This window comes from Thalassophryne amazonica, chromosome 5, assembly GCF_902500255.1.
Source record: "Thalassophryne amazonica chromosome 5, fThaAma1.1, whole genome shotgun sequence".
Classification (NCBI taxonomy): Eukaryota; Metazoa; Chordata; class Actinopteri; order Batrachoidiformes; family Batrachoididae; genus Thalassophryne; species Thalassophryne amazonica.
The window spans coordinates 74,609,813-74,623,838 of NC_047107.1; the positions used below are offsets into that span (position 1 = coordinate 74,609,813).

Below are 14,026 nucleotides of genomic sequence, written 5' to 3' on the forward strand. Positions count from 1 at the left end.
GGTTTGTTGAAAATTTTGCCACCATTGCCAAACCACTTCATGAGCTCACCAAAAAGTATGCACGTTTCAGCTGGACGCCTGAATGCCAGGAGGCATTCGAGGAACTGAAAAGGCGACTGACTGTATTGGGCTATCCCCGTGACCAGGGCGAATTCTTCCTTGACACAGATGCCAGTAACTGTAGGATAGGAGCAGTTCTCTCCCAGGTACAAGGGGGGGAAGAGAGAATCACATGGAGAGAATCACATGGAGAGAATCACAGTTGATTTGATGGGGCCCTTAAATGAGACAGAGAGACACAACAGCTTCATCCTGGTTATGCAGGACTACTTCAGTAAATGGGTTGAAGCTTATCCAGTCCCCAGTGAGCAGGCATCAACAGTGGCCGAGACGATTGTTTCTGAATGGGTGTGCAGGTACGGAGCTCCACAGTCCCTGCACAGCGATCAGGACACTACCTTTGAGTCAGCTGTCTTCCAGGGGATGTGTGAACCCCTTGGAATTGAAAAGACTCGTACTACTCTGTTTCATCCCCAGTCTGATGGGCAGGTAGAGCGTTTTAATGCCACTCTACAGAAAATACTTGCCACCATGTCAGAGAGATGTCACTGGGACTGGGATGTAATGATCCCATATGCCGTCATGGCCTATCATGCGACCAAGCACAGCTCCACAGGCCTGACCCCGAACATGATGCTTTTTGGGCGGGAGATCATGGAGCCTGTTGATCTAGTTGCAGGCCCTCCGCCAGATGACAGCAGCATCAGTACTGCTCCCCAATATGTCCTGCAGCTCAGAGAATGGTTGGAGCTCGCCCACCAGTTGGCAAGGGAAGGCCTGGGGAAAGCCGTTGAGCGTGCAAAGCGGCAGTGCAACAAAAACATCTGTCAATGGCAGTATGAAGTTGGCGCTGCAGTGTGGCACCTGATCAAAGGCACCAAGGGAGTGAAAAACAAAGTGCGGAAGTTCCTGCCTGCCTGCGAGGGCCCCTACTTTGTTGTGGCCCTGCTGGACGACTTACTCTACTGTATTCAGAAGAGTCCAAGGTCCAACGCCAAAGTTGTTCATCACGACAAGCTAAAGCCTTACCACGCCAGGACTCCGCTGGACCACAGCTGGGTCTTCCACATCCTGGGCACGTCAGCCCCAGTCAAGGTGCCGCCCCCTTCATTTGATGCAGACACATCAGACGCAGACATCGGTCCCTTCAACCTCTGGGATGGTCCAACTGAGCCGGAGGATTCTGTGGTGGATGCTCTCAGTGGTTTCAGTTCTTCGCCGCCAGCTTCACCGAGCAACAGCTGGCCTCACGACCACTCTGTTCAGCCTCACGTGGACTAGCCTCACGACCCACCTGCTGCCGGGGGCCCTATCAGTGGTTCCCTTCCGAATTCTGTTCCTTCTTTGAGACCTCGGAGGGTATGTAGAGCACCAGACTGGTTGGGCGACTGGGTGAGTCACTAAGTTCAAGTAAAAAAAAAAAAAAAAAAAGAAAAAAGAGGGGGGGTGGGGTCCCTAAAATGTTCTAAAATAATGTTGTGAATCTTTGGGGAGTTCAAATGTTTATGAAGGTTTAACCTGAAGTATTCAGAAGCTAAAAGCTTATTTTGGTTATTATTTTGTTTTTTGTTTTTTTTAGTGTTGAAGCTAAATTTTGAGTAATGTAGACACTGAGGAGCTGTATGTTGCTGTTTTCACCTCTTGTGCACAAGTAACTGCTTGATGGAAAGGAGAAAGAATTTGATTTGGACTTTTCCCATTTAAGACTGGGATGCTGGCGAACTATTTCATTTTTGGGGGGCGCACTAAATGCATAGAATAACCCCACCACAACGTGAAATTAGCTGTTGCTTGCCATATTATCCTCTTGGAATGTGTGCACTTGCTGAGCTATGGACATTGTCACACAGTTGTAAGACTGAAGGATGTGCAGCTTGCTGTTATGAACATTTTGTGGACATTCTCCATTTACCACAAGGTGCCTTCCCCAAAGACTCATCCATTCGAGGGCTGTCAGCAGGGGGCAAGGGTCGTAATGGGGATTGTTTTGGTATATAATGTTCTGTATTTCTTTTTCAGTATCATAAGTGTGCTGGAGTGATGTTAAGGGCCTACTCATTATCCAGATTGGGGGTAGTGTTATAGGCTTAGCCTGTCACTTTAAGAGGTTGGCCTTGTGGGTAATGTATGCATAAAGCCGTGTTGCATTATGGGAAATGAAGTGCTCTTAAGCGCTTCCTCCGTTAATCAGTGTGTGTGTGTGGGGTCGGTTTTTGTTTTGATCTGTGTGTTATGAGCGGGCCGCAGCGGCAGGTGTTTTTTTTTTTTTTTGGCGTCGGCGATGCATGTGCATGTCCAGCCTGCAGCGGTCAGTTTTACGAGTGTTTACTTGCCTTGAAAAGTTACAGCTAGTTATCAGACTGAAGCTGTGGAGTGTCTGTGTTGCTGAAGTTTGGAAATAAAGTCCAAGTTCAAGTGAGAAGCTGTGTTGTGCATGCAGGTCTGTCGGCCTCCCCACATCAGAGTTAACCGGACCGATAAGCCAGTTACCAGCTACAACGAGCCACGGATTAAGCATATAAACCAGAGGTCTCTCTGCCACGGTTCAGGACCAGAGTCTAGAAGAATGTAACACTTGGTTCTAATAAAAACATATGGGGAAAAAGTATAAAGTGAGATGAGGCTTCTGTCATGTCACGGCACAGAGTGCATGAGTGTAGCAGTTTGGAGTACAAAGCCATAGCTCATTTCTTTACACATTTCGCTTACTGCCTGCAGCACCACAGACGGATGGCAGCCTAACTGTCTGCAGGACATACTCCAGCAGAAAATAATGTCAACAATATTTTGTGTTCAGAGAGCAAGAGAGAAGGTTAAAAGCAAGAGGCAGAATAAGCAGAGTGAGTGAAAGTGATTTTTCACATGGATATATCCTCATGGAGTCCAACTGATAATGAACTGTGTCTGTGTCTGCAGCGTCATGGCGGTCTCATCCAGCTCCAATGTCCTACACTTTGTCCTCATGTCCTCGCTGGGCTCCCTGTTCACTTCGGGATCTGCATTTCTCATGACTGCAGACCGCACATCATCAGGTAGGCTTTCTTCACAGCTTTGTGCTGGCACAGACAAGCTGAAAACCCATAAGACTGTTAGGCGCAATCCTATATCTAAAGAACCATCTATCTGTGTGGGTATTCTCCAGGTCGGCACCACGTCACTTCAGCGAAGCGGTCTTCCGAAGGCGAAAATTTGGACTTCCGTGGCTGGCCACCCGGAGAGAACTCACTTGAGCTGTATTGATTGTCTCTTGAAATTGTCTATTGAAAAAAGGTGGTTTTCTTTAGTCTCTAACTTGCTTCGAACAGCCAGCTGATGGCTCTCGTTACCTGGAACGGTGAGATTTAGAAATGCACTGAAATGAACCTTTGTACACTAAATTGACTTTATTGACGAGTCTGACGCCTTTGAAAAGTGACCAGATTACATGTATTTGTATTGAGCTTGGCAGTGTTTTCACCAACAAAACACGCCGCTAGAGGCTAAATGCCTGGATGACCGACCTTGAGAATAAGCCATATCGTCACGGCCTAAGTCATATTTTCCAAAACATGACATAGGCCATTATTTTAGGAAGGTGATGATAGATGGGTAAAGAGGTGGATCGAGGGTGAGCCCATTTATGATCTGGGCAGGAAAAATGAAGCCTGAACACAGACAAGCTCAGCTAACAGGCTAATCATAGTTCATTTGTTTATTATATCATATTTAGTGGGGCTGAGCGGTGGTTCTCATCATGGTTTTGCTTTGGTGTTGCCATTAAAAACTATGACCCACTTATTTCTTCATTAATCACGAGTTAACTTCATCTGATGTAGCTGCTACAAACTCTAACACTGTTGGCATCTTAGAAACAAGCTCAGCTAACAGGCTGATCTCAGTTTGGGTGTTTATTACATCGTATTTTGGGGGTGCTGAGTGATGGTTCTCATAATGGTTTGGCTTACACTTTTAGCATCTAAGATTACATCACCCAATAATTTAACTCAACAGAAACACTGGCGTGCACACGCACACATCTTAAGGCCCCATCACACCTTGACAATTCAACCTGTGCTTGCTGACTGTATTAAAAACGCTGTCATACAATGGTGTACGTATAATAGTTAATGTACCCGTCACACCTTGGTGACTTAACCAGCATACACTGACAGCCCCGTTTCCACCGAGTGGTTCGGCTCGGTGCTGCATGGTATTATACATGTCAGTACAGTTAAGTCTGGCTTAGTTTGCATTTCCACTGCCAGGAGAACCTGTTTGTTTGGCAGGTGGAACACTTAAATATTGACGCATCGAGCGCGCACAGTGTCACGTGGTATCTCTGCTCCACACGGAGACAAAATGAGTAATTTGAACATTTTTATTTATTTTTTTGTTGTTTTTTGTGGATCATGAGTTTTTAATTTCATCATGTGCAGACAGAATCGACTGATGCCTTTAATGAATGAGGCGTGGTGACTTTCAACTTCTTGTGGAGCAAAGAGAAGCCAGGTGGGGGAGAGGATTAAGGTTGCACTGACAGCAGACAGCAACGGATTCACCTGCAGTAGCTGTAGCAGATGGGACACGGTGCCACACCAAGCGCTGCAACTCAACTCAGCTGCTTGATGGACAACCTCCGGCGCACAAACCATGATTTGATGGAGCCAAGTCCGCAAAGGGCCGCTGTCGAAACCATGATTTGATGGAGCCAAGTGCGCAAAGGGCCGCTGTCAAAACCATGATCTGATGGAGCCAGGTGCGCAAAGGGCCGCTGTCAAAACCATGATCTGATGGAGCCAAGTGCGCAAAGGGCCGCTGTCAAAACCATGATCTGATGGAGCCAAGTGCGCAAAGGGCCGCTGTCAAAACCATGATCTGATGGAGCCAGGTGCGCAAAGGGCCACTGTCGAAACCATGATTTGATGGAGCCAAGTGCGCAAAGGGCCGCTGTCGAAACCATGATTTGATGGAGCCAAGTGCGCAAAGGGTCGCTGTCACATACAAACATTTCTTCAGTCACGACAAGGAATTAAAGTATTTTCAGATGTTGTTGTCCAAGGAGGCTTTATGTGAATAAATCTTTTTCATGAGACTGTGATGTTGAAATGAACAGGTAAGACTTTATATTTACAACGTGTGAATGGTTTAATATTTGAAACACTCATTTGCATGAGGATGCAGCTTTCAGCCAATCAGTGGACAGCATTAATGGATGTACTTTGACTTGTGAGTAAATTACAAGAAACATGTGTCAACAATCGTATAACTTATCCATGACTTATGTCCCACACGTGAGACATACGCTGGCATGCGTAAATTTTCACCATGCCCAAACTTTTTCGAAGTCCTCAGTGTATTAGGACGTATAACTGCTTCAACATGCTCTTATCTTGTTTAAAAAAAAGTACCCATAACTTATTACACGTATGCCCACATATTCCAGCATTTTTTCATACGGTCGGCATATGGTGGTTAAATCGTCAAGGTGCGACAGGGTCTTTAGATAATCCATTCAGTGAATTAACCACCCAATCTATATTATTACAGGTATTTGTAATAAAATGCTACAACCCCAATTCCAATGAAGTTGGGACGTTGTGTGAAATGTAAATGAAAACAGAATACAATGATTTGCAAATCCTCTTCAACCTATATTCAATTGAATACATCACGAAGACAAGATATTTAATGTTCAAACTGATAAACATTTTTGTTTTTGTGCAAATATTTGCTCGTTTTGAAATGGATGCCTGCAACACAATTCAAAAAAGCTGGGACAGTGGTATGTGTACCACTGTGTTACATCACCTTTCCTTCTAACAACACTCAATAAGCATTTGGAAACTGAGGACACTAATTGTGAGTGTCATGATTGGGTATAAAAGGAGCATCCCCAAAAGTCTCAGCCATTCACAAGCAAAGCTGGGGTGAGAATCACCACTTTGTGAACAACTGTGTGAAAAATAGTCCAACTGTTTAAGAACAATGTTTCTCAACATTCAATTGCAAGGAATTTAGGGATTCCATCATCTACAGTCCATAATCGGAAAATTCAGAGAATCTGGACAACTTTTCTACACATAAGCCGCAAGGCCGAAAACCAACATTGAATGCCCCTGACCTTCGATCCCTCAGGCAGCACTGCATTAAACACCGACATCATTGTGTAAAGGATCTTACCGCGTGGGCTTAGGAACACTTCAGACAACCATTGTCAGTTAACACAGTTTGTCGCTACATCTGCAAGTGCAAGTTAAAACTCTACCATGCAAAGCGAAAGCCATACATCAACAACATCCAGAAACGCCACCGCCTTCTCTGGGCCCAAGCTCATTTGAAATGGACAGACGCAAAGTAGAAAAGTGTGCTGTGGTCTGATGAGTCCACATTTCAGATTGTTTTTGGAAATCATGGACATCGTGTCCTCTGGACAAAAGAGGAAAAAACATCCAGATTTTTACCAGCGCAAAGTTCAAAAGAAGGCATCTGTGATGGTATGGGGGTGTGTTAGTGCCCATGGCATGGGCAACTTACACATCTGTGATGGCACCATCAATGCTGAAAGGTACATCCAGGTTTTGGAGCAACACATGCTGCCATCCAAGCAAAGTCTTTTTCAGGGACATCCCTGCTTATTTCAGCAAGACAGTGCCAAGCCACATTCTGTACATGTTACAACAGCGTGGCTTCATAGTAAAAGGGTGCGGGTACTAGACTGGCCTGCCTGCAGTCCAGACCTGTCGCCCATTGAAAGGGGACTGTTGAACAACTGAAGTCGTACATCAAGCAAGAATGGGAAAGAATTCCACCTACAAAGCTTCAACAATTAGTGTCCTCAGTTCCCAAACACTTATTGAGTGTTGTTAGAAGGAAAGGTGATGTAACACAGTGGTAAAGATACCACTGTCCCAGCTTTTTTGAAACGTGTTGCATCCATTTCAAAATGAGCAAATCTTTGCAAATGTTTATCAGTTTGAACATTAAATATCTTGTCTTTGTGGTGTATTCAAATGAATATAGGTTGAAGAGGATTTGCAAATCATTGTATTCTGTTTTTATTTACATATTACACAATGTCCCAACTTCATTGGAATTGGGGTTGTAAAAAAAAAAAAAACCCACAGTATCTGTAAGTAGCAGCTTCTTCTGGCCAAGCAGGCAATTGTTGCAACATGATAATGAAGATGATGATTTCAGAAAGACAATAAACACATATTTAAACTATGAGTGTTGATCTTGCATGTATTTGACCGACGATGTTTTTATTTGCTTGAACAGAATATTGTGTAACAGTATGTTCAAAGATGATGCCAGTAACCATTGTTTCCCCCCCCACACACACACACACAAAAACTGAAAAGTCATTCAAAAAACAATTCATTTTCTGACGTATATAATTTAGATATTGCATTTTGTTTTGTTTCAATCTCTTGCATTATGCATTCTAACTAGGAGGTATTTCTGCTAGTGTTTTATGAATCACTCTTCATGAAGTTATTAGTGCACATCCATGCAGTTCATTAAATATTAACAGATGTGATTTGGCTTTTGTGAGCATTCTGTTGTTGACACGTGTTATCAAGTGTTATGTCAGACATCAGTTGCAGAAAGGTGTTTGCTCAGATACACCCAGAACGTTTTGGTGTTGAGCAAATGCCACCTTTTCCTGGTTTGGCCTGTCAGACAGGATAATGATCAATAGAGCTTCAGTAAATATATGACTGGGGCTTCTCTGTCAAAGAATTCGGACACCACAATGGGTTTAGTGCTTTTGGATCTTAGTGCTGCGTTTGATACTGTGGATCATCGTGTTTTACTTGATAGGCTGGAAAATTACTTTGGGATTACTGGAAGTGTTCTTGCTTGGCTGACGTCATACTTGTCCAGTCGTTCTTATTGTGTTGTGTATAACAACACTACTTCTGGCCTTGGTGAAATGAAATTAGGGACCCAAAGGGATCTGTGTTAGGCCCCTTGCTTTTCTCACTTTATATAGCGCCCCTTGGGCATATTCTGTGGCATTACGGGATTGCCTTTCATTATTATGCTGATGATACCCAATTGTACATGCTGGTAACTGCTGGTAATCTTGCCCATATAAAAGCCTTAGAAGATTGCCTTATATCTGTGAGAAGTTGGTTGTCTAGTAATTTCCTACTCTTGAATTCTGATAAAGCTGAAATGATGGTTCTTGGTCCAGCCAGACATCAGCATCAATTTGACCAGCTGGCGCTTAATTTGGGTTTGTGTGTTGTGCATCATACGGACAAAGTGAGGAATCTTGGAGTACTTTTCGATCCTACATTGTCTTTTGGCTCCCACATTAGAGACACTGCGAGGACTGCCTTCTTCCATCTGCGAAACATGGCGAGGATTCGTCCCATCCTGTCTATGGCTGATGCTGAGACTTTGATACATGCGTTTATTTCTTCCAGACTGGATTATTGTAATGCTTTATTTTTTGGCCTGCTGCAGTCTAGCATTCGGGGACTTCAATTGGTACAGAATGTTGCTGCCAGACTTTTGACACAAAGTAGAAGGTTTGACCACATTACACCCATTCTGGCATCCCTTCATTGGCTACCGGTTTCTGTCAGATCAGATTTAAAGTCTTATTGTTGGTTTATAAAATTGTTCACGGACTGGCACCTTCCTACCTGGCAGACTTGGTTAAGCCCTACATACCTGCGCGGCCCTTGCCTTTGTGGGGTGCAGGGGCTTCTGTGTGTTCCGAGGGTGAACAAGAACTCTGTGGGGTATAGAGCCTTCTCCTACCGTGGTCGGACTCTTTGGAACGATCTACCTGCTGTTATTAGGCAGTCTGACACGATGGAGACTTTTAAATCAAGACTGAAGACCCACTTTTTTAGACTGTCTTATCATTAATCTAAATTGTTTTTATGTTTGCTTTGTAATTTCTTTTTATTCTGTTGTGTTTTATCTTTTTATTGTGCTTTTTTAATTTTAATTTTGATTTTAAATTATTTTGTGTTGTTATGAATTATGTGAAGCGCCATGGGGTGACTTTGTCATGAGTTGGCGCTATATAAATTAATAAATTGAAATTAAATTGAAAGTCCAGGGACAGGATGCAGAGTGTTCCGCCAGCTAATCCTCTTGTCAAAGAACCATTTGAAATAATTAGGTGAAAGAATGCTGTGGCTGAGAAAAATGGGCCAAATATGCATTTCATATGTTTTACCACATCTCCAAAATCCCTGAATCTATCCAAGAGGCCTAGTTTGGAATATCAAAATATTTTCCTTTAATCTTATAATTTCCCTGAACATAACAATCAAAAATGGTTGAAGGCACTAGGAATATGGGAAAGGTGTTGGCATGCAGCTGCCACCTGTGAAATGAATATTTATTTAAAGTGCTCCTATTCTTTAACTGTACATTTTATTCACATGAGTAATAGCAATTTTTTTTGTCATAGCATCTTAAAAACAAAACCTTTTTTTTTATTGTTGCTGCCATTCGTAGGATTTTCTTCACTGTGGATTTTGTCCTCTATGAGACAAACTTTGTCAAAAGGATACTTTGAACTTGAGGCAGTCTTTTACTTCTGCAAGTTTTACGTCAAACTAGAAGGGGAGACAGGATGAGTTATTGTACAAATAATGAATGTTTATGAGTTTGATGGTACGACTGTTTCACCAAATTAAATATTCGTTCCATTGAAAGAATGTAAAAACTTGGCAAGTTATCGCATTAACACATTAATTAACACCGACAATTTTTTTTATTGCACATTAACGCAGTTGTTTTTTTTATCAGCGAAGTACTTCGAGTCTTAAATATCACCTAAATGTAGCACACACAGCTCATACCAGCAAATCATTCAACGAAACACACTGTGGCACGAGGCTTCGGCAGACTACGTTAGATGCAGCATGTGGGAGAACTATGAATGAATGAATGAATGAATGAAAACTATTTATTTTGAACATTTGATACAACAACAATTGGGTGATTCTTAGACTACGGGCACTTTTATGTCCCTTGATCATATTTTATGAAAAAAAGAAAAAAGGGGAAATTTCACACTTTTATAGTTATCTTTACAATGAAAGTGTTTTAAGAAATTTGTCCTAGTAGTCTATGATTACTTTTTCACCTTTTTTCAGCATCATTATATGCAAATATTGCCGTTTTGTGCTTGTCCCACACCCAGACTTATGATCTTCAATGATAAAAATGAATAGTAAACAAACGTTTTTTCTAATGTTTTAAAATATCTCTGAATAAAATATCAGTAAAATAATCAAAACATAATTGGGGTATTCAATGTCATACAACTGTTGTGATTTTTTTAAACGAAATGTAGTTGTCCCACACTATTGCCGTAATTTCCACCACAACAATAATGTCCCTTTAAAAAGTTTGTATGAAAGGTTGTGTGGGTAGTTTCTATGGAGATAAACAGTAACATCAGAGCACATGTATATAGCGCCAAATCACAACAAACAGTTGCCCCAAGGCGCTTTATATTGTAAGGCAATGGTGTGGTGGAAATTACATTTACAAGGCCAATAGTGCCCGTAGTTAAAGAATCACCCAATTACAAGATAGATCAGTAAAGACAACAACAAAAAAGTTCCTACTGTGTACCCAACATGTCCGAAAAGGGGTAGGGTGAAGCATCAGCTTATTTATCCCTACCCCTTCTTCCCCACAACCACACCTAAACCGATATATATATATATATATATATATATATATATATATATATATATATATATATATATATATATATATCCATCAACATACATACACATATATATACATATATATACATATACACACACATATACATATATATACATACACATATATATATACACATATACACACATATATACACAAACATAAATATACACCTAAACATACCTACTTACATACAAAATACTATATATTTACAAGCCGAAGCAAAAAACAAAAACACCCTAACCCTCATTACCCTTCCTCCTCCCTATACCTAGAAAAAAACCATATTTTTGTACCGCTGTTTGAACTGGTTCATGCTTGGACATTGCTTGAGCCCCACTCCCAATCTGTTCCACATCCTCACCCCACAGACAGAAATACAGAAACCTTTTAATGTTGTTCGTGCCCACTGATGCTTTAAATTAAATTTCCCCCTCAGACTGCAATTCCCTGATCTGTTAAAAAACATTTTTAATATTTGCTGGAAGTAAATTGTTTATTGCTTTATACACGATTTGTACTGTTTGAAAATGAACCAAGTCTGTGAATTTTAAGAATTTGGATTGTAAAAATAGTGGATTTGTATGATCTCTATAGCCAGTATTATGAATAATTCTTATAGCTCTTTTCTGCATTACTGATAGTGATTGTGTTGTACCTTTATAAGTATTACCCCATACCTCTGCACAGTACTGTAAATATGGTAAAACCAGTGAGCAGTAAAGAATGCGGAGTGAGTTGTGGTCCAGAATATGTTTCGCTTTGTTTAGAACTGAAATGCTTCTTGACAGTTTACTTTGTATATGTTTTATATGAGTCTTCCAGTTTATCTTATCATCTATTATCACCCCCAGAAACTTATTTTCATGTACCCTTTCAATATCTACCCCCTCGACTTGTAACTGAACCTGTATGTCTGTATTACAATAGCCAAATAACATGTATTTTATTTTACTTAAGTTTAATGATAATTTGTTTCTGTCAAACCATATTTTCAATTTTCCCATTTCTATACTGATCCTCCTCAGTAACTCCTGCAAATCCCCCCCTGAACAAAAAATGCTTGTGTCATCTGCAAATAATACTAATTTTAATATTTTGGAAACATTGACAATATCATTTATATAAATTAGAAACAGTTTTGGACCCAATACTGACGCCACAAGCATTGTCCAAGCATGATGATGTATATTCCCCCAACTTCACAAACTGTTTTCTGTTACTTAAGTAGCTTCTCACCCAGTGCAACACCAACCCCCTAATCCCATACTGTTCAAGTTTACTGATTAATATGTCATGATTGATTGTATCAAAAGCCTTTTTAAGGTCTATAAATATTCCAACTGAATGTAATTTGTGGTCTATGGCGTTTGTAATCTCCTCAACTGATTCTATTAATGCAAGTGATGTTGAACTATGTGCTCTGAATCCATATTGACTATCAGTAAGTAATTTATGTTTATTTATGAATTTGTCTAATCTATTATTGAATAACTTTTCTAATAATTTGGAAAATTGTGGAAGCAAAGAAACAGGTCTATAATTGGTGAAGTGGTGTCTATCCCCAGTCTTATACAGCGGCACAACCTTAGCTATTTTCATTTGATTGGGAAATTTACCGGTTTGAAATGATAAGTTACAGATGTATGTTAATGGTTCTACAATTCATTCAATGACCTGTTTTACCACCACCATATCAATTTCATTTAAATCGGTAGATGTTTTATATTTACAATTATTCACAATGTCTATAATTTCTTTTCCATCCACTGCTGTGAGGAAACTATTATATTAATAATAACTATTGATAAACCAAGGCAAGAGAAAATTGAAAATGCGACAGCGAAATGGATTGCTACAGACTGCAGGCCGACTAGTGTGGAAAACGTCGGTCTGAGAGACGTTCTGAGAATTGCAACAAATGGTGGCACGTATGAGATTCCCTCACGATGCACCATAAAGGAGAGGACTGCAAAAGCCACAACTTTCGAACGTGCACCTGCTGTTGCTCTCACTGGGGATTGCTGGACATTACTGGATAATTTTACAGTGTAATTTAGCATATTTTGTTTTGTTTTTTCTTCTTGGTGGTGGGACAATGCAGGTTGAGAAACTCACCCAGAGCAGACAGACACTGAGGGACTTCTTAAAAACCCCTTAAAAAACCTCATAACAAGTAACTTAAATCATAAGAAATTAATCCATTTCCAGATACCATCTTCCAAAACAAGGGTGTCATGTGGAGAACAGATTTCATCTGTGATGATGAATCCTGGGAACAGGTCAGATTAAAAGACTTTATTTAATCTGTGAGTCGGCTTCTAAAGTTTTAGCTTTCATCGTTAGCTCCACGTCTTCTCCATTTTTTGTATAAGCGTTACAGCATTATGTACGGGCCTGGCATATGTACTACAGCATTTTCATGCAGTTTCACTGGATCTGTGACAATGGAGATTGTTATGTGTCGGACGCAGCTCGGAGAACCGACCAGCGTTTGAAGGACCCAGTATGAAATAAGCAGAGCACGGTACAAAGGCTAACTGAATTTAATACATAACAGTGATAATATAATAACAAAAGGTGCGGCCTGGCGTGGTGCGCTCCCAGCAGCGCTAACGGTCCGGAGCCAAAAGCTGTTTCGGACCCAAGGACCCCGCCGACACCCCCCAGGTGGCCGCAACAACCGAGTCTGTGAAAGAAGGAACCATTATGTGAGTCCACACTCTACACACAGAACACTTAAAGGTGTACAAACAGCAAACACTTCCTGGCTTGATTACTGATCAGCTTCCCAACCTGCAGGCATGGAACAATCAGTTCCCAAAACTCCACTGCAGTGAAAGCTGATACATGACTAACGTACAGCTCAATATAATAAGGTGTGAGGGACACCACATTTACTGACTGTATAAATGTTAGTCACAAAATCTAACGTACCACAGGAAGTGTGCTGACGAGCGTGAAACCTCACCCCCTCCTCTTTCACAGACTGTGCATCAAACCTGGACGTTCTCAGCATCCGCTGTTGATGAGATGGCTCCCGAGACGACGATCTCACCCGTCTGGTCACAAGGTCGAGTCTCTGGCAAATACACACTGTGCACTCCAGTCTTAAATGCCAACATGTTCCAATCCATCCAGATGCACCACAGCTGTGAGTCCTGACGAGTCGCAGGTGATCAGGGTGAGGTCCTGACAGCCTCAGCAACACAGCCACTCAGTCCCAAACGCACGCCACCTGGGAGGAAAACCAAAAAACAGAAACAACCCGGCAGCC

At 41.4% G+C, this 14,026-nt stretch overlaps 1 protein-coding gene across 2 annotated transcripts in view; it reads left to right on the top strand.

Annotated features, from left to right (window-relative positions):
* Positions 1-14,026, top strand: part of ghra (growth hormone receptor a) — a 153,260-nt gene that overhangs the window by 72,563 nt on the left and 66,671 nt on the right. The window contains exons 1-3 of one of the 2 annotated variants that reach the window (XM_034170545.1): positions 2,776-2,851; positions 2,887-2,900; positions 2,977-3,092. In XM_034170545.1, coding sequence (XP_034026436.1) covers positions 2,981-3,092 — 112 coding nt within the window. In that variant the 5' untranslated portion in view covers positions 2,776-2,851; positions 2,887-2,900; positions 2,977-2,980. Of the gene's footprint in view, positions 1-2,775; positions 2,852-2,886; positions 2,901-2,976; positions 3,093-14,026 lie in introns of those variants that run through there. The other variant, XM_034170546.1, reaches the window with a different exon arrangement.